General features: G+C 51.2%; 1 protein-coding gene across 2 annotated transcripts in view; it reads left to right on the top strand.

The window, feature by feature from the left end:
- Positions 1-7,173: 7,173 nt before the first annotated feature.
- Positions 7,174-20,658, top strand: part of PLK5 (polo like kinase 5 (inactive)) — a 175,512-nt gene continuing 162,027 nt past the window's right edge. The window contains exon 1 of one of the 2 annotated variants that reach the window (XM_085638420.1): positions 7,174-7,412. In XM_085638420.1, coding sequence (XP_085494546.1) covers positions 7,284-7,412 — 129 coding nt within the window. In that variant the 5' untranslated portion in view covers positions 7,174-7,283. The remainder of the gene's footprint in view (positions 7,413-20,658) is intronic. The other variant, XM_085638421.1, reaches the window with a different exon arrangement.

The following is a 20,658-nucleotide window of genomic DNA, read 5'->3' as shown; positions in this document are numbered from 1 at the left end:
TAGGTCAAACGTATAATGTTGCAATGCCGGTCATTTGCAAAGCTGTGCTGGTCACCTTTCAGTTGCTTACTGGTGTAACGGTGGGCAGTGGACTCCACTCCACTAGCAGAGTTTTACCAACTCGATGAAAACCTCCGATTCCTGCTGTGTCGCAAAGCTAGCTCCTGCACCCACATCCCTTTAGTAAAGCAACTTTATCTTTACGTGCTAAAAAGCATATAGACAATTCACAAAAGTGAACTTTGAAACATTTCAGGCAGTGAGAGACGATGATTTTGGGTTTCCCCCTAACCTAGGGAGAGGACCAGGCAGATACCTTGAGCACAAAGAGCACACCATGCTGAAAGATCCGGTGGTGGTCCCATCCTCCTACGACAACTCAAGCAAAGTTATGGGCAAAAATACAATGCCCGCCAAAGGCCCAGCAAAGCATTATGGGGCGGGATTCTAGAGTGCAGTGAATATTATAGTATGGGCTCTGGGAGGGGGGGGGGAGCCCCTGTGACTTGAGGAATGGCTTCCTCTAAGTCTGGTGGGTCTGATGGAGGTGCCCATCACACCGGGCTCCTCAACAGTGATCCTTGGTTACAGCCCTCTGAGGTCGCCTCCTGATCCCCTCAGACACCAGCACGGAGGAAACAAACGGGGCGGGGATGGGGTCCTGAGGACGCAAGGAGTCCAGACGCAAGTAGGAGGGCAGCCTGACGCCAGAGCAGCCCCGAGCTGCCCTCCACCAAGGATCACTGTTGAGGTGCCCGGTGGGACGGGCACCTCCATCAGACCCACCAGACTTAGAAGAAACTATTCCTCAAACCCCAGGGGTTCAGGGGGAGAGCCCATACTATAATATTCGCTGCAGGTAAACAGCCATTACAACGACTACCATTACAACACAAACCATTATATCGCATGCGCTTTTAAAACGCATGCGATTTAATGGTTATCCACATCGTTTTGAGAAAACTGGGCTGTTCCGTTTCCTCACAACCACGTGCACCGCCCCTCTGTCGACGCTGGAACCAGGAAAGAGGAACCACGAGGAGAGAGAGGTAAGGGGGATTGTGCTTTGGGTTGGGGTTACTTTTTAAGGGTTTAGGGTAGTGTCGAAGTAGTGTTGGGGGTCGTGCACGGTAGAGTTAGAGTGTAGGAACCGGACTGGGGGTAGGGGGAGGGTCGTGCCGGGGGTAGTGTTTTAGGGTTTAGGGTAGTGTTGTGGTGTTTGTGTGGTGTAGGGAAGTGTTTTTGGGTTTAGGGTAGTTTCGAGGGGGTCCTGCAGGGTAGTGTTAGAGTGTAGGGACAGGACTGGGGGAAGGGGGAGGGTCATGCTGGGGGTAGCGTGTTCGGGTTTTGGGTAGTGTTGTGGTGTTTGTGTAGTGTAGGGTAGTGGTTTAGGATTTAGGGTAGTGTTGGGGGTCGTGCAGGGTAGTATTTGGGTGTAGGAACGGACTGGGGGTAGGGGAGAGTCATGCAGGGGTAGTATTTTAGGGTTTAGGGTAGTGTTGTGTTTGTGTAGTGTAGGGTAGTGTTTTAGGGTTTAGGGTAATATAGGGGGGTCGTGCAGGGTAGTGTTAGATTTTAGGGACAGAACTGGGAGGAGGGTTGTGCTGGGGGTAGCGTGTTAGGGTTTAGGGTAGTGTTGTGGTGTTTGTGTAGTGTAGGGTAGTGGCTTAGGATTTAGGGTTGTGTTGGGGGTCGTGCAGGGTAGTGTAGTGTTATTGTAGGGAGAGGACTGGGGGTCGGGGGAGGCTCGTGCAGTGGAAGTACATTAGGGATTACGGTAGGGTAGGTTGGAGTCACTTACCTTGCAAACGTTTACCATAAGTAGACCTTTAGCACGTATGCCTTGGCGTTGAAATGGCATGTGTGGTAAAGGTATAGCCGTGGTAAAATTTTGCGTTGTAATGGTACTCGTAATTGACATCGCGTAGTAATACCCGCGTTGTAAAGGCATGCGTGGTATTTCCATGCGGTGTAACGAGTGCTGTTCTTCACTGCACTCCAGAGTCTCACCCATGATGCTTTGCGGGGCCTTTGGTTGGGATTGTATCTTTGCCCACACCTGTGCTTGGGGTGGTCCTAGGAGGATGGGACCACCCCCGAATCGTTCAGCATGGTGTGCTCTTTGTGTTCAAGGCAGTTGCTTGGTCCTCCCCCTAGGTTAGGGGGACCCCAAAATCATCGCCTCTCTCACTGCTAGCTAAGTTTCCACCTTCACCTTTGTGAAAGAACTCTAGGGAAAATTAACGCCAAGGGCGCTTAGCGTTAATTTTTTTAATGCCCGCTATCGCTGGATAACATCGCCTGGTTATCGCGTTATTAACAACGCTAACCGCCTAGGCAATAAAAAATGCAGCCATAGCGGCATTTTAGGAGGTTATTGCTGGTAATGCAGCGATAAAACTACAAGGACAGGGATATCCTTGTTGATAGCCCACGGTGGATTCAGCCATGTAATGCACCTCCCATTGGATTACATGGCTAAATCTGAAAATTAACAGACGTAAAAAAAGCAGCGTTAACCGTGGTTACGGCTGCTTTTTTGTCTCTAACAGGGTTAGCGATATCCTTGATAATAGGAGAAATGTCGCTTAGCGACATTTCTCCTATTATTTTACTCTGGAACACCCACTTTGCATCTTATTAGAGATGCAAAGAGAAGCGTAGTGAAAAAGGGTGCTAACATGCGATTTTGCATGTTAGCACCCTGTTGTTGCTAGGGCGATATTTTTATCTCCGCTTCTTTGGCTTTTAATGCCAAAAAAAGCGGAGATAAAGCCCTTGTTAATATGCCCCTCACTGCTTTTAAGCAAGTAAAGGCAGAGTTGCTGTTTTGTTCATCAGGATAGAGCGGAGCAACAGAGTGGATGTTTTACGGAGTTCATTTTCTGCTCCCCGGGGTTTCCTGTAGTGTTCCTCCGCCCATCCTCTTATAAGTGCGGGGGTCCTGATTGTAATACAACCAACAGAGGATGAAAAGAGACGGGGTGGTTACTGTCTCTGAAGAGCTGTTGCTTGCAGAATCTGTACTGGCCACGAGAGGTCTCTCCAACATCTGATCTGCATCAGCAAACAGCGCCGAGACTTGACTCACTGCAGGCCCCCCCCAGGGCTGCAGACGGGGCCCTGCTCCCTCTGACGCTCGGGGCAATACTCCGCTCTGTCCAGGCGGACAGAAGAACGGACATCGAGGGCTGAGTCGGTGCTGCACAGCCGGTCCTGGCCCTCGTTGTATGTGTTTATACAAGTCAGCTGTGGTCCTGTGTGTGCCCGAGACTGCCCCTGTGTGTGCCCGTGAGTGCCCCTGTATGTGCTAGAGACTGCCCCTTTGTGTGCCCGAGTCTGCCCCTGTGTGTGCCCGTGACTGCCCCTGTGTGTGCCCGTGACTGCCCTTGTGTGTGCCCGTGAGTGCCCCTGTGTGTGCCCATGACTGCCCCTGTGTGTGCCCGTGACTGCCCTTGTGTGTGCCCGTGTCTGCCCCTGTGTGTGCCCGAGACTGCCCCTGTGTCTGCCCGAGATTGCCCCTGCGGATGCCCGAGATTGCCTCTGTGTGTGGTGCCAGTGAGTGCCGATGTGTGTGCCCCTGTGTGCGCCCGTCAGTGCCAGCCATTGACCCTGTGTGGGCCCGTTGGTGCCGCAGGGATTGCCACACACCACCTTCAGCTCAGCTCCCACCATCATTCCCCCATTACTGCACGCAGGCCGAGGGCGGACTCCGGGCTTCCAGGCGCTCTAGCTGAGCCCTCAAAGCACTCTAGGGGATGCAGACGCCCAGAGCAGGCTGTGCAGCGAGGGGTACAAGTAAAGGGTGCAGGACTGGGGGGGGACACACCAGACCCCAGCATCCCCAGACTTACGTACAGCGTGTCAGGCTTCCAGGCGCGCGGTGTGAGCTCACAGAGCACCCTGTGACCCTGAGCAAAAGCCCTACATGGGGTGGGATGCAGGAATGAGACGCCCGCTCCCCCCCCCCCCGCTCCCCCCGCTGCGGGCGCTTCTGCTCATCACAGACTCGGCTCTGGAGATGCTTCAGGGGGGTTTCATTATTACTTTATTCACGTTGCATTTATTTGATCATCTCAGTAAAGTTACTTCTTGTGCTGTCTTTGTAACGTCACTTCCTGGAGGCGATCTAAAATGCTAATTAGCCATCACTCCTGATAATGTGCAGCGCTCGGGGGCTGGCGGCGCAGACAGGCCCCCGCCTGGAAGGGGCTGTTTATTCACCGCTGCCTGCTGCTGGCACGGGACGAGCCTGGCATCAGCCCCGGCCTGCGGGCAGGGACCCTGCCCTGGCATGAGCGCAGGGAATGTCGTGATGGCAGAGGGAGCTCTGGCACTGTCCTTAACCATTGAATGCCCTCCAGTCTGATGTCCCCTGCCCCGTCTTTCTACGTATGCCCCTCACCACCCAGCCCCCCATGCCCCTTGCCGTGGGGGCACTCTCTCGAAGAACCATTGCCCCTCTCACGGTTTACCCAACACTCATGCTCCCTGCCCAGATATGCCTTTTCCTGAGAAACCTGCCTGGGCACGGCCATCATAGTGAGCCTGCTGTGCCCTCGGAGACCTTAGCCCAGGTATGCCCCTTCTGATGCCCCCCGGTGCCCCCACGATGACCCTATCCCAGGTATGCCCCTCCTGATGCCCCCGGTGCCCCCACGGGGATCCTAGCCCAGGTATGCCCCTTCTGATGCCACCCGGTGCCCCTGCAGGGATCCTAGCCCAGGCATGCCCCTTCTGATGCCACCCGGTGCCCCTGCAGGGATCCTAGCCCAGGCATGCCCCTTCTGATGCCGGTCTGTGCCCCCACGGGGATCCTCGCCCAAGCATGCCCCTCCCAATGCCTGTCTGTGCACCCACGGGGATCTTAGCCCAAGTATGCCCCTTCTGATGCCCCCGGTGCCCCTGCAAGGATCTAGCCCAGGTATGCCCCTTCTGATGCCCCCCGGTGCCCTCATGGGGATCCTTGCCCAGGTATGACCCTCCTGATGCCCCTCTGCGTCCCCGCGGGGTCTGAGTCCAAGAATGCTGCTTCTGCTGGGCCTCTCTGTGACCTCTGCCATCTTAGTCCAGGTATGCCCCTTCTGATGACCCTCTGTGCTCCGAATGTATGACGTTATAATGCATACATTTACAACGCATGCCTTTACAACGCAGTTTTTACATCGCAACATCCTTTATAACGCATACATTTACATTGCATGCCATTACAACTAATTTTTTTTAACTTCACTTACAACGCATTCCATTACATCGCATTATACCTTTACAACGCATATCATTACAACGCATACCATTACATTGCATTTAAGGTAAGTGTTGGATAGTGTAGGGGTAAAAATTACTATTCTAACTCCAGGGGGTACAACAGTAGGGTGAGTTTTGGATAGTGTAGGGGTACTATGTGTTGTAATGACATGCGATGTAATGCCTGCGTTGTAGTGACATGCGTTGTAGTGACATGCGTTGTAGTTACATGCAATGTAATAGCTGCGCTGTAGTGACATGCGTTTTAAATGTAGTGCGATGTTATGACTGCGTTGTAAAGGTTGCTTCCCCTGTGCTCCATCTGGTATCATAACCCATGCCGTTATATGCTCCTCTTGATGCCCCCGCCTGGGTATGCACCGCCTGATGCCCCTTCCTGGGCATGTACCGCCTGATGCCCCTTCCTGGGTATGCACCGCCTGATGCCCCTGCCTGGGTATGTACAGCCTGATGCCCCTGCCTGGGTATGCACCGCCTGATGCCCCTGCCTGGGTATGTACCTCCTGATGCCCCTGCCTGGGTATGCACCGCCTGATGCCCCTGCCTTGGTATGTACCGCCTGATGCCCCTGCCTGGGTATGCACCGCCTGATGCCCCTGCCTGGGTATGCACCGCCTGATGCCCCTGCCTGGGTATGTACAGCCTGATGCCCCTGTCTGGGTATGTACCGCCTGATGCCCTTCCCCGGGTATGTACCGCCTGATGCCCCTGCCTGGGTATGCACCGCATGATGCCCCTTCCTGGGGATGTACCGCCTGATGCCCCTGCCTGGGTATGCACCGCCTGATGCCCCTGCCTGGGTATGCACCACCTGATGCCCCTGCCTGGGTATGTACAGCCTGATGCCCCTGTCTGGGTATGTACCGCCTGATGCCCTTCCCCGGGTATGTACCGCCTGATGCCCCTGCCTGGGTATGTACCGCCTGATGCCCCCGCCTGGGTATGTACCGCCTGATGCCCCTGCCTGGGGATGTACCGCCTGATGCCCCTTCCTGGGTATGTACCGCCTGATGCCCCTGCCTGGGTATGCACTGCCTGATGCCCCTGCCTGGGTATGCACTGCCTGATGCCCCTGCCTGGGTATGCACTGCCTGATGCCCCTGCCTGGGTATGCTCCGCCTGATGCCCCTGCCTGGGTATGTACCTCCTGATGCCCCTCCCTGGCTATGTACCGCCTGATGCCGCTGCCTTGGTATGTACCGCCTGATGCCCCTTCCTGGGTATGTACCGCCTGATGCCCCTGCCTGGGTATGCACCGCCTGATGCCCCTGCCTGGGTATGTACAGCCTGATGCCCCTGTCTGGGTATGTACGGCCTGATGCCCCTGCTTGGGTATGTTCGGCCTGATGCCCCTGCCTGGGTATGCTCCGCCTGATGCCCCTGCCTGGGTGTGTACCGCCTGATGCCGCTGCCTTGGTATGTACCGGCTGATGCCCCTTCCTGGGTATGTACCGCCTGATGCCCCTGCCTGGGTATGCACCGCCTGATGCCCCTGCCTGGGTATGTACAGCCTGATGCCCCTGTCTGGGTATGTACGGCCTGATGCCCCTGCTTGGGTATGTTCGGCCTGATGCCCCTGCCTGGGTATGCTCCGCCTGATGCCCCTGCCTGGGTGTGTACCGCCTGATGCCCCTGCCTGGGTATGTACCGCCTGATGCCCTTCCCCGGATATGTACCGCCTGATGCCCCTGCCTGGGTATGTACCGCCTGAGGTCTGACCCCTTTAGTGCCCTCCTGATGCCACCCCTGGTATTCCCTCTTGCAGCTCCGCTCTCCTCGGGTGCCCTCCCAATCCCTGGCACTGGTGCAGTCATTGACTGGACACGCACTGCCCCGTGCCCTCCTCCTCCCCGCCGCCCCTCCTCCTCTCCATGTTGGGCACTCTGTCCTGCCCGCCCGCAGGCCTCGGAGAGAGCTCGCCTCGCCCCCACCCCTCATTCCTGAGCTGCTAACCAGCAGTGCGAGGTGCTGACAGGGCCTGCCATGCTGAGTCTGTACACGGGGTCTGCCTGGGCATGGTGCAGGGGCCTGCCTGGGGGCCCCCCTGTGGGCCTGCAGTGAGGAGCCCACCAGTGCCCCCCATGGACTATGTCCGGGACCCCGCCAGCGGAAAACTCTACCGGAGGGGCAAGCTGCTGGGCAAGGTATGTGGACGACAGGCAGCTCAGGGGGTTCGTGCGCCAGCTGCAGAAGCTTGTATGCGTGCGCGTGTGCGCTGAAGGGTACGTGTTCGAGCCCGGTGTAAGATAGGTCTGCAGAGTGGGGGTGGGGAGCCGTGGTGAGTAGCTGGGCTGGCTAGTGCGCCTGCTGGAGAGACATGTGTAACCTGCCGTTATAGGTCTGGGTGCTTGTGACAGCAGAGTGGGTTCATGTGCCAGCTGTAGAGAACTGTGTGCACACCCTGCAGGGCCCGAGTTTGAACCTGTGGAAGAGAGTGGGGCGTCCATGTGTCTGATGCTATCGTCTCTGTGTGTACAGGACAAGGTTCAGGGATGAAAAATAGATCGGTGGGTTCATGCACTTGCTGCTGAGGGCGGTGTACATCTTGCGGGGGTCACCCAGGGCACGTGTGTGTGCACGCTTCTGTGTCTTAAACTGCACTTCACGGGTTGGGATCGTGAAACAGTAGCTGGTGGGTTAGTGTGCAGGCTGCACGGGGTGCTATGCATGTCCCCCGTCGGTTCTAAACATAGGAAACTAGCTCATGACGTTCACGCGTGACCCGCAGACGTCTGTGTGTCGCGTGCTGGGACCTTAACTCAGCATTTCACCCTTGAGTGTTCAGAGCTGGTGTACGTGAGTAGGTCCAGCGACTGGTGTAGAGAGGAATCATGACGTCACAGTAGCACTATTGCCACACGTGTGGCACGAGAGCAGTAAAATTATCATATAACAACACTATGACATCACATCTGTGCTGGGATCACTATTATGACATCACAGCTGTGCTGACATCCCCACTGTGACATCACAGCTGTGCTGGAAACACTATTATGACATCACAGCTGTGCTGGCATCCCCACTATGACATCACAGCCGTGCTGGAATCCCCACTATGACACCACAGCTGTGCTGACATCCCCACTATGACATCACAGCTGTGCTGGAATCATTATTATGACATCACAGCTGTGCTGACATCCCCAGTATGACATCACAGCTGTGCTGGAATCACTATTATGACATCACAGCCGTGCTGGAATCACTATTATGACATCACAGCTGTGCTGACATCCCCACTATGACATCACAGCTGTGCTGGAATCACTATTATGATATCACAGCTGTGCTGGCATCCCCACTATGACAACACAGCTGTGCTGGTCTTGTATGAAGCTGGCTCTGTATATACTATACCAAAGTGAGATATAGTGTGCACAGAGTCCAGGTGACCCCAAAGGTAGGCAGAGGTAAAGTTAGATTGCACCTCACTCTCTTTTTGTGGTAGTTCGGTCGAGCACTAAGGCAGTATCAGAGGACAGTGTAAAGCATTTGTTGCACACACTCAGTCAGCAAATGAATTCACACACTCAAAGACTGAACTTCAGACCAATTGTATAACTTTTTGTATGTTTATTACTTAAAACCAAAGATACTTTGTTGCAGTATATTAAGTTTAGTGAAATCACTGTTTTTACGCATAAAAAGTGGACACAGTGCATTTTTCAAACAGGTCAGCGTTAACCTTTGGCAGGAAAGCAATCAGGCAATTTCACAGGTAGTACACAACTTACAATTCCAGTCTTCGGGTTTTAGGATCAACACTGGGCAAGGGTCAGGTAAGTATAGAGTCTGCACCACCAGCAGCACTGGGGCGGCCGGGTGCAGAGGTCAAATCCGGTCACTGGGTCCCAATGTTAGTCAATTGAGACTGGGGGCACACAAGGAGGTGCTGGTTGCAGGTGAGTAAAATCGGAGTTGGGGGTCAATCTCCGATTGTTAGGCCCAGCACTGGGAGGGCCAGGAGGCAGCGCCAAACACACCCTCAGTAGCACAGAGGCGTCCGGGTGCAGAGTGTCAACACAGCGTCAGGCACCCAGTGCAGAGCAATAGAGACTGAAGATTCCAAACAAAGGTTCCAGGCTCGGACCAGTAGGCTGGACAAAGGGGGCCAGTGTCTCTGGAGGTAAGTTGGGGTGCTGAAGAACTCCGGGACACCGTCGGTCAAACTCCCCAAGACCAGGGGGCTGTGGGTGCGAGGGTGTCTTTGCATGTCGTAGAAGTCTTACCGGAGTCGGTCGCGGTTAGGGGCTCCTTTGTGTTGAGGCTGCAGGCGTTGTTGTGGAGTCCAGGAGAGGTCACTCTGGGGTGGACTCGAGCTCAGGACTACTGGGTATCCTTCTTAGGACCGGTGGGCCACTTCGACTCGGGCTGGAGGCGTTAGATACAGAGATAGGTCCGAGGCCTCCTGCGGCTCTGCAGGGCACGGGCGCTCTTCTTGTGGGTTTCTTTGTGGCCAGGGCCGCTGTTCTTTGGAGTTGTTGGTCTTTAGGGATGTCAGTCAGTTCTCCCAGGGTTGTGGTGGTCGCTGGGCCTGCAGGACGAGTCGCTTTTTGGAGCAGGTCACTTTGGGAGCTGCAGACAGGCCAGTAGGGTTGAGGCCAAGTCAATTGTCCTCTGCAATCTTCACTGCTGCACGACTCTTTGGTCCTTCTTCTTTAGGTCACCAGAAATTTCAGGATCAAGGTTCAAGGTTGACCCTAAATACTCAATTTAGGGGTGTTACAGATACTGGCAGGTAGTAGCCAATGAGCTACTTACCTTTAGGGTGAATACACCCTTTGCTCGTCCACGCCCTTTGAGGAGGGGGCATACCCTAATCCTATTGGCTTAAATCCTTCCAACCAATATGGAGGCTTTTCAAAGGAGGGGGTCACTTCAACTCAGGACACCTTAGGGGTGGTCCTGCCTGAGAAAAGGGGCACACCTCTCCTGTTTACTAATTTTCCCACTGACCTTGCTGCCAAAAGTGGGGCTTGGCCAATGGGGGGGGGGGGGGGGCATCTCCACTAGCTGGAGAGGCCCTTGGCTAGCATTACAAAGGGACGGAAGCCTCTGAGTCTCACCGCCCTTCAATGCTGTTCCTGCTTAGGGGTGGGTGTGAAGCATTTCCACCCAGAGCAGGCTTTTTTTCTGACCCTCGAGAGCACAGGACACCCACCTCAGGGGGTCAGAAACACGTCTGGAAGTGGCAGGTTAGTGCAGACCAGTCAGGAACACACTAGCGGTTGGGTAGGTTTTCAGAGAGCACCTCTGAGTTGCCTTTTGAGTGCATTTTTTAATGACTTCAACACTGGCATCAGGGTGGGCTCATTAATCTGAGATGTCTGGTACCAAACATCTTGGGATTCGAAGAAGCCATCATGGAGCTGTGGAACTCGTATTGACAAGCTACCATTCCATGTACTCAGTATGGCTTCACTATGCAATGTCTAAGAATGGACCTAGACATTATAGGGGCATATCTGCTCATTCAGTTATGCCCTAACAAGAGGTATAGTGGACCCTGCCTGAGTGCTGTAAGGACTGCTGTAGGGGTGACTCACCTCTGCCTCTCGCAGTGCTGGTAGGCCTGACTCGCAGGGAGGTGTGCCGGGTCCACTCTTCACTTTTAGTTGCACTAAAACACGTAAGCTGCAGGGGCAGTGTCCATGTGTTTGGTGAGGGGTCTCTGAGGGTGGCACAAAACATGCTGCAGCCCTTGGGATCCCTCTCTGGTCACAATGCCCTTGGTACCTTTTACAAGGGGCCTATATGTGGGCCAGAGGTGTGCCAATTGTGGAAACAAAGGTAAAGTTTTGGGAAAGAGCACAGGCACTGGGAACATGATTGGCAGGGGCCCAGTGCACCTTCAGTCAAAGTTGCATCAGAGTCAGGCAAAAAGTGGGGGGTAACCATGCCAAAAGGAGCACTTTCCTCCATGGTATCACTATTGTGACATCGTATGAGAACTGCCATGACATTACAGCTGTGCTGGGAACACTAATATGACATCGTATGATATAGGAGTCTGGCTTAGTCAATGATGCTCGCTCTAAGGAGTGATGCGCCTGCACTTATCCAGACAACCCTCGTGGTGAGTTTATTGCTCTTTGATAACCTTTGAAAGTCCTCAAATTAGTAGCTGTGGGGAGCAGCCTTCGGGCCTATCTTGAAGGAGTGTAAAGCAGCTTGTTTCACCACTTTTAATAAACAGTGTAGATTAGATGAAAAAGAATCACTCAGTGTTTATAAAAATAAGTCTATTTATTACACAACATAACCACTAACACATTGGTATATCTCCTACCCTGAGTTTTCGAAAGTACTCAAAAGAAATCAGGGTAAGTAGCACAAATATACACTGGTCTCCAGGGGGAGAGCAAACCGTATATTAAAGAAGTGGAATGCGAAGTGCAAAGGAGAACAGGGCTTGTACCAGAGGACTTAGAAGAACTGGGAGAACCAGGAACCCATCAAGGTAAGTACCCAGGAACCTCATGGAGGCTGTGTGCAGAGTGGAAACACAACAGCGAGTGGAATGGAAGTCAATGAAGAAGCTGCAGTTGCAGTTTTAAAGAAGAAGGACCCTTCCTAGAGGACCCCGAAAAATTCCTTTGGAGGATGGAAGGTTGGCGAGCCACCCCATCCGGGGAAGCTCCAGAAACCATGTTACCTGCACCAGGGAAGCCGGGTGCATAGTGGTAAAGTGATGTCGGAACCTCCCGTAGATGACAATGGAAGACTTTGGAGTAAAGGCCTCTGGAGAAGTCTCTGAAGATGTCAAGTGGAATCCAAGGGTTGATTCTTGAAGAGGAGAATTTGCAAGCAGAGGGGGCAGAGTCTATGCCACTTGGAGGTGACCAGGAGGCCTGGAAACACAATGCCCACCCTTGGCAGGGAACTCAGGAGAGTTGACGAGGACCGTGTCGCTGCAGCTGTGGGCACCAGGCGATGCTGAGGAAGACCGGAACCCGTGCACGAGCTGTCCCATGTCAGATGTCGGTGTCTAGGTGGTCGGTGTCCGGCGGGAACACCAACAAGCCTTGGTAGCCGCAACTGGCGTGTAAAGATGACACAATGCAATCGTTGGGACCAGCAATGTACAAGGGACTCACCAAGTGCAGGAGAGTCAAAGCAGGCCCCGAGCAAGCAGGGGGGCCCACTGGAGCCAAAGAAGACCCTCAAGAGGACCCACAGGCCGGAGGCACAGGAGTCGCAAGAGGACCTCAGGCAGCACACCAAAAATGGAGGCCCACGGTGCAAGAGATGCAGTGAGGATGCTGATCTTCGATGGATGAGGGGCTGGAGGCTGGGACTTTTTCTAGCCTGAAGAACTCTGGAGTGCACAGCCAACAAGCCTTGGCAATGGCAAGTCAACGCGGTTCACGGGTTTGGTCCCAGTGGCTCTGACGAGGGATACTGTCTTCCAAATTCCAGGGAAAACAGGCCAGGCCTATGGAGAGCCACAGAACCACCACCTGTGTTGCTGAGCCTCTGTAAGTCCGTAGGACGAGGAGCAGCAGACCGGTCAGCTTTGTTGCGGTGCCTGCAGATGCAGGGGAGTGACTTCTTCACTCCAAGGGAGATTTCTTCGGATGTCCTTAATGCCCACAGACCTTCTGGAGAACCTGAGCGAAACACAGATGAATCTGAGGATCCACCCACAGGGGAGCCCTTACATACCCAAGGAAAGGGTTGGAACGACTCTGGGTTCCCTCCCAGAAGAGGGCCTGGACAGAGGGGAGGATACTCCCCTGTCCTTTGTCCAGGTTCGAGCCAGAGCTGGAACCAAGGGTTCCTGAAATGTATGAAACCGGTGTATGTCGGAAGGGCACCACCAAATGGGCTCTTCAATGCAGTCTGGTGGCGCTGAAAATCTCCCTCACCTCACCCAATACACCACGTCCTGTCTGGGAGGTGGTCATACCTCCCTGTGACAGGAAACCTATTGTTCTACCTTCCCCTGGTCGAGCGCAGCGGGAGGGCAGAATCATGTCTGTGGTCAGGAGCAGCACTAGCTTGCCGACATACCCTGAATGGCTGTAACCAGGGGTTCAGGGGGCTCCCCTAAGGGGCCTCCTAGTACATGGGATCATACCTCATACACCGGAATCGTTGTTGGGGTATGATTCAAACATGTTTGACACCAAACATGACCAGATTTGGTGCGACAACTCACACAGAAGGGGACCCTTGATATGATACATAGGCAGGGGGGGCAGGGGAAACTGGGAAATGCAATCAAGAAGAGATCTCTCTGCCCGCAGAACATAATAAAAGTGCTAATCGTCACTGATGTATATACACATATGCATGAAACTGGCCTTCCACAAAACGAAACACAAGGTAATTGGATACAAAATTATCAAATGCATTCAATATATTACAGAAAATAAAGATGTTTGAAGGTTAATATATAATAAATAATAAATGACCCAAGCGCAACCAACACAGCAAACACACTATCGTTCAAAATATTTTAAATACAAATACATACAAGAAACAAAAGCCCCCTCTGAACAGCACAGTTGATAACACTGCGGAGTCCACGGCAGCCGAGCATCGGGAAAAGGGTTGGCAATTCAGTGTCATTTCATAGCTAGAGAACAATAGTTGATATAAATCATTTGACAAAATCAATTTATTTTTGGCATTGTTGTTTACATCAGGGGGAAACAGATGAGCATGGAAAATTCCAGCGCCGGCCCACGTTTGGGTGGGTGACCCCGATGTGGATCTCACCTTCTTCACGGCGCAATGCTTTAGAACAAACAAAGAAGGAAGCGCCGAGGAAGCAATAGAAACAAAACATTGATACATAGGTAACTGCTGTGTGCCGCGGATGGGCAAATATTTAAACAGCACAACGCGAGGGAAGGTAGAGCAGTTTCATGACCAAAGAAAGGAGCCATTATATAGTTCGACATCTCATAATGACTGATGTCTACTGTAGATCTTAAAATGATTGACCACACTTACAAAGCCTGGGAAATCGACTCCGGGTTTGTAGGGGGTATCCTGCTCATGCAAGGGCACCTTCACACTTAAAACAAGCCCCAGCCCTCAGGACTAAATGGCATTTCATAGGGGTGACTTATAGGTTTTAAGTGTAGTGACCTCAGATATAAGGAAACATATATCTGTCATGAGAGGTGCAAGCACTGGCCTCACACAGGCTGCAATGGCAGGCATGTAGTCACAGTTTAAGTGGACTCCCATTTACATTCTGCAGCCCATGGGAGACTCCTGGTGTGCCTATGCTCTGGGTACCTTAGTATCATATAATAGGGACTTATAAGGGTACACCAGTAGCCAATTGTGAAGGTGCAAAAGTTCTTCCCAAAGCCATTTAGGGAAGAGAGTCCAGCTGCTGGGGTCTTAATTAGCAGGATCTCAGCAAACTACCGTCAAAAGGATATGAAAGCATATCCTTCTTTCCTACCTACACAGACCTTCTTCACTTCTCACTGTGCCCTCCACTCCATCTTACTCACAGGGCAGACCTCCTCTCGCAGTTGCAGGGGCAGGTTCTACTCCCCCACCTCCAGAGCCTGCACCTTCATGCCTGTAGATTGAACGTGGCAACCTGAGTTCTTTTTCTCTGCCCCTGATGTGGTGGACGCTATTTTATTGTCCAGAAGACACTCCACCAAGTCGGTTTATACTGGCAGATGGGCAGAGTTTGTAAAGTGGTATAAAGAGAATTCAGTTGACCCCTTAAAAGCCCATTTGTCTGATAGTTTTCTGCTCTCTAGGAATTGCTTTGTTTACCTCATCCATCTTTTCTGTTTAAGTCCCCTATAGTGTTAAGATTTATTACGGTACTTACTAACAAATATTCTCCCACTCCGTTTATTATGCCTCAGTGGGATCTTAATTTGGTACTAACGTACCTGGGGGTACTCCGTTTGAACTCGTACGTAGTTGTTCCTTGAGACTTCTTACTTTCAGACTGATTTTTCAGGTTGCCATAACGTCTGTTATATGTGTTAGTGAATTGTAGGCATTATGCATGAACCCCCCCTTCATGACTTTTATGCAGATAAGTTGGTATTGAAACCGGGGCTGCTTTCCTGCTGGAGGTGGTTACTCTCTTCCACTTGGGCCAGTCTAACACCGTTTCTACTTTTTATTAACCCTGGGCGTAGTTCGCGAAGTAGCGCTACTCGTAGCTATGCAAAGTGCACTTCACACTACGCGAGCTACGCGTAGCACTTCGCGAACTGCGTAGTACCCTGTGTACACTGTGCAAGATGCCGTTTTCAATGATTGCACAGTGCGGACAAGCATCCGGCACTGTGCAATCATTGAAAACAGCATCTTGCACAGTGCGAGCTGTAGTTTTCTGCTGCTCGAGTAGATTTTTACTCGAGCGGCAGCTTTCTCAACGCGGACTGGTAGTTTCTCATCGCGAGCGGTCGCGAGCATACGCGACCACTCGCAGTGAGAAACCTGACCTCCCCGCGTTGAGAATCTCGCCGGGAGGTTTATTTTCCACGCTCGCGACCGGCAACTTGATGTTGCTGATCGCGAACGAGGAAAAAGTCTCGCCGGGATGTAATTTTGCTTGCTCGCGGTCGCCAACTTGACGTTGAGGACGCGAGCAAGCAAAAAATGACCGCTGTACTACGCTACGCTACGCGTGTTTGCACTGTGGTACGTGCAATTCGCGTAGTGCGAAGTAGCGCAAACTTCACAAACTACGCGAGCGTAGCGTAGTGCTTGCCCAGGGTTACTTTACATTCCCCGCCACATCCATATTAAGAGGAGGAAAGGCTTCATTGTTTGAACCCGGGTCGGAAGACAGTGGTATAAAATCACTCCCGACCTCTTTCAAACCGTCTTCTCAGCTCCCTGGGATGATGAACCTACAAAGCTAGAGGACGGTTTAGCCCTGTAGAACTCATAAAGAAGCAATTAATCAACTTTCCCCATTGAAATCCTTCCCCACCTCAATCAGGCGCCCACAGATGGCCTGGTACACTTCTGAGCTGCGCGCCGAATAAGGAGATGTAAAATGTAGAGAGACGCTGGCGTAGAAGTCATGAAGATAGGGACAAGGGAAATTTCAAATTAGCTCTTACTCTCTACCATAAAAAAGTAAAAGTCGCCCAGAAAACCTTTTTAGCCTCTCAGCTAGCTCAGACAGGAAATGTTTCCAAAACTTTGTTTCAGATCCTGAAAACTTTTAACAATCCCAAGGCATGCGATTCGGTAGAGGCTCCGTCCCAAGCTTTATGCAATGGCACTGATAGGTATTTTACTCATAAGATACATTTGATTTATGACAAAATTACCTTATCAGGGGGCACACCTGCCTCCCCAACCCTCCTCTCAAGTGTGCCCAGTAGCAGGCAGCTGCTAGATAATTTCCTCACAATAACTCTTGAAGCAGTAGAAGCGGCTTTGGGATCGGCTAAATCAGGATCCCCCCTGGACATCATTCTGGCTAAAATTGCTGCTTCATTATCCACTCATTTGGCTCCATATATCACTCCGCTTCTTAATCTCTCATTGAAGGAGGGTTGGCTCTCACCTGAATGGAAGGCGGCTCAGATTATTCCGATCCGAAAAAATACTAAGGCCCCCATGGAAGATCTCTCGAATCTTCGCCCCATTTCTCTCCTCCCGCTCCTGAGCAAGGTCGTGAAGAAGCATATTAATAAGCTGCTGTCTGACTACGTGGAATCCACGGGTGGTGTGGATCCTTCACAATCTGGGTTTATACCTAATTACAGCACGGACGCCGCCCTACTAGCGGTCACGGATAACATCAGAATGACCCTCGATAGCGGCCACTCCACAATTCTGGTGCTGTTGGACCTCTCCGCCGCATTTGATACGGTCTCGCACCAGATCTTGCTGGGGAGACTAGAGGAGATAGGACTGAGAGGTGCAGCGTTGCAGTGGATGTCCAGCTTTCTTTCCTCTAGATCTCAGACCATCAATCTTGGCTCTTACTGTTCACAGGCTAGGGAGATAAAGAGGGGAGTCCCCCAGGGCTCATGTTTGATCCCTACATTATTCAACATCTATGTGGCTCCCCTGGCTAATCTCCTGAGGACATTGGGCTTTGTCCCCATATCCTATACGGATGACGTGCAACTGCTGTTCTCTTTTAATAAATTCCACCCTCAGTTCAAGACAACTTTGCTTCAGGGATGAATGCAATCTCTATCTGGATGAAGGACAACTTCCTCCAGTTCAATGCAGGAAAGACGGAGCTTATGCTCTTTGGTGATGCGCCGCTGTGGTGGACACCCGAGTGGTGGCCAGAAGATCTCAGTGCCCCCCCCCCCCCACCTAAGACTTGTGTAAAAAATGTAGGCATCCGTCTTGATCAGGCTCTGACCTTAAAGGAGCATGTGGCTGCTACAGTCGGCTCTTGCCTTCATGTTTTTGGGATTACTACGGAGAGTCTTTCCACTGCTCCCTGACTCGTCACATAGAACTCCAATGCAGGCGATGGTTCTGAGTCGCCTCGACTATTGTAATGCGCTATTGATCTCGGCGAATGAGTCGTCTCTGCAGCGCTTGCAGGTGGTTCAAAATACTGCTGCACGCCTTGTTTTGAATATCCCCCCTAGGACTCCGTGCCTTCCACTTCTCCGGCGACTCCACTGGCTTCCAGTTCACCAGCGGGTGCGGTTTAAGATCTGTTGCTCGGTGTATAAGACTCTTTATAATAAAGGCCCCTCTTACCTTGTCAAAAAACTCACCAGATACTCCCCTATTAGAACCCTCCGCTCTGGCACCAAATCCCTTCTCAAGGTACCCCGGATTAAGAGAACAAGGTTAGGAGGGAAGGCCTTTTCTCACCTTGCCCCGTCTTATTGGAATAAGCTTCCCATACAACTTCGACAATGACCTGATTACCTTTGCTTTAGAAAGGGTCTTAAAACCTTTCTTTTCTAGCCATTGGTCTTTCAGCTTAGCCTGCTGTGTCCTTTGCAGTGAAATACCCCTCCGGGGGTGATTCAAGCACATTATAAAAACTATAACTAAATAAATAAATAAACCCCAAAAGGGCTGTGAGCTTTTATGTGGACGGAACTCGTGATATCCGGCTGGATGATCAGCTTTTTGTTGGTTATGTGTGTAAGATGAAAGGAAAAGCTGTGCATAAGACAATATTGTCCAGACAGATCATCATGTTCATAAAGATCTGCTGTGTCACAGCTAACAAAGAACCCCCTGAAGGTATTAGAGCTCATTGTACTCGAGCTTAGTCTTCTACTTCCGCTTTAGCTAGAGGTGTACCTGTGGTTAACATTTGTGAAGCAGCAACTCGGGCCTCCCTCCACACTTTAGCATAGAACTATTGCTTAGACTCCAAAGTCAGGAGGGACGATCACTTTCCCCATTCTGTTTTTCAAGATTTTTTGATATAGGGAGACAGGCACCCACCTCAGAGTGCGGAACTGCTTAGGGATTCTGTTCAAAAGGTGAGGAATCCACAGGTAGATGTATTCATCAGAAGAACAAGTTACTATCGTCGGTAACTCTTTTTATGTTGGATACAGTATCTTACTTGTGGATTCCTCATTGAGCCACCGCATCCCTATTGCTTCTCTGCTTATGCCAAAAGCATATATATATATATATATATATATATATATATATATATATATATATATATATATATATATATATATATATATATATATATATATATATATATATATATATATATATATATATATGTGCCTTTGGTCTGAAGTCTGTCATATGCTTTTGCATTGTAACTGTTGGTTTCACCCGTTTGTCTCGAAGGCACAGAACAAATGGGTGGAAACTGACGTCTGCATGCCAACGAGGACTTCTTATGGCTCCGATGATGTCACATGGATTTGCGTGTGGAGCCGTGAAATGAGGACTTCCTCGTAGATGTGGGAGAGCTGAAAAGAAAATTTCAGTGAACTGCTGCTGCATTGGGATATTCAAAAGTTGAGGAATCCATAGGTAGATACTGTATCCACCAGGAAAAGTGTTACCAAAGGTAAGTAACTTGTTCTTAGGCCCCATACTGAACTCAATACCATCTTTACCAGAGCTAGAAGGATACTCTGACCAATTATACCAACTCTACCAAAACTTGGATACTCTGACCACTTATACCAAACTTTGTGGCCGAGCTCTACAATGGTTTTTGAGTTTTTTAACCTAACATACGCAGACCATCAATCTTGGACCATTCCGATCCCGCACCATCGAGCTTAACAAGGAAGTGCCGCATGGCTCTAGTCTTAGCCCCACATTGTTCAACATTTATGTGTCCCCCCTTGCTAAAACCCTCAGAGAGTTTGGATTCACCCCCATCTAATATGCGGATGATTCCCAACTTCGCCTATCCTTTAATAACGATATAACTACCACTCAATCACGCTTCTCCGATGGCCTGAAAGCGATCTCGTCTTGGATGACAGAAAACATCCTCCACTGAATGCCTGCAAGAAGGAAGTTATGCTCTTTGGTAAAGCCCAAGTGCTCTGGTCTCTGAAGTGGTAGTCTACATACTTGGGCGCCACACCTGCCCCCAAGATAGTGGTTAAAAGTCTGGGTGCTCGCCTGTACCAAACTACTATTAAAAAAGATCAGGTAGCAGCTACCACTGTCACCAGCTTTCATATGATGAGTCTTCTGCGCAGAGTATTCACAAGCCTCCCACTCTCTGTGCGAAAAACTCTAGTTCAGGCACTGGTCATCAGCCGCCTGGACTACTGCAACGCTCTTTTGGCTGCGACTAGGGACTCTCTACTGAATAAACTTCAGGTGCTCCAGAAAACAGCGGCTCGCCTAGTCCAGAATATGCCAGCCAGAACTGCCTCTCTCCCCCTCTTGTGTTCACTGCACCGGCTTCCTATACGCAAGAGAATCAAGTTCAAGATCTGCTGTATAGTACATAAAGCACTAAATGGCAGAGGTCCCCGTTATTTGATAGAAAAACGTACCCGCAGATCTCTGCGATCGGGGGGGGGGGGGTGACGGAGGGAATCCCTCCTCATTACACCCCGTTTCAGGAAATCTCGCTCTGGGGGCAAAGCCTTCTCCTACCTGGCTCCCCATTACTGAAACCACTTACCCTCTCACCTTCGGAAGGGCTCAGATCATCTTCACTTTAGAAAGCTTCTCAAAACTGAACTTTTAAATAATACTATCTGCCTGTATTTCACTAATAGCGCGGAGATACCCCTTTGGGGGTGATTCAGGTGCTTTACATATCTAAATCAAATCAAAACTAGAAGGATACTCTGACCACTTATACCAAACCCAACGCTATATTTACCAGAGCTCGACGGATACTCTGACCACTTGCACTAAACCCAACACCAACTCTATCAAAATAAAAAGGATGTTCTGGCCACTAATTTCAAACCCAGCACCAAATCTACCAAAACTAGAAGTGTA

The sequence above is a fragment of the Triturus cristatus genome, chromosome 12, assembly GCF_964204655.1.
Source record: "Triturus cristatus chromosome 12, aTriCri1.1, whole genome shotgun sequence".
In the NCBI taxonomy this organism is placed as follows: domain Eukaryota; kingdom Metazoa; phylum Chordata; class Amphibia; order Caudata; family Salamandridae; genus Triturus; species Triturus cristatus.
Note: the sequence above shows the minus strand (reverse complement) of the source record. Positions and strands in the feature narration are given on the sequence as shown.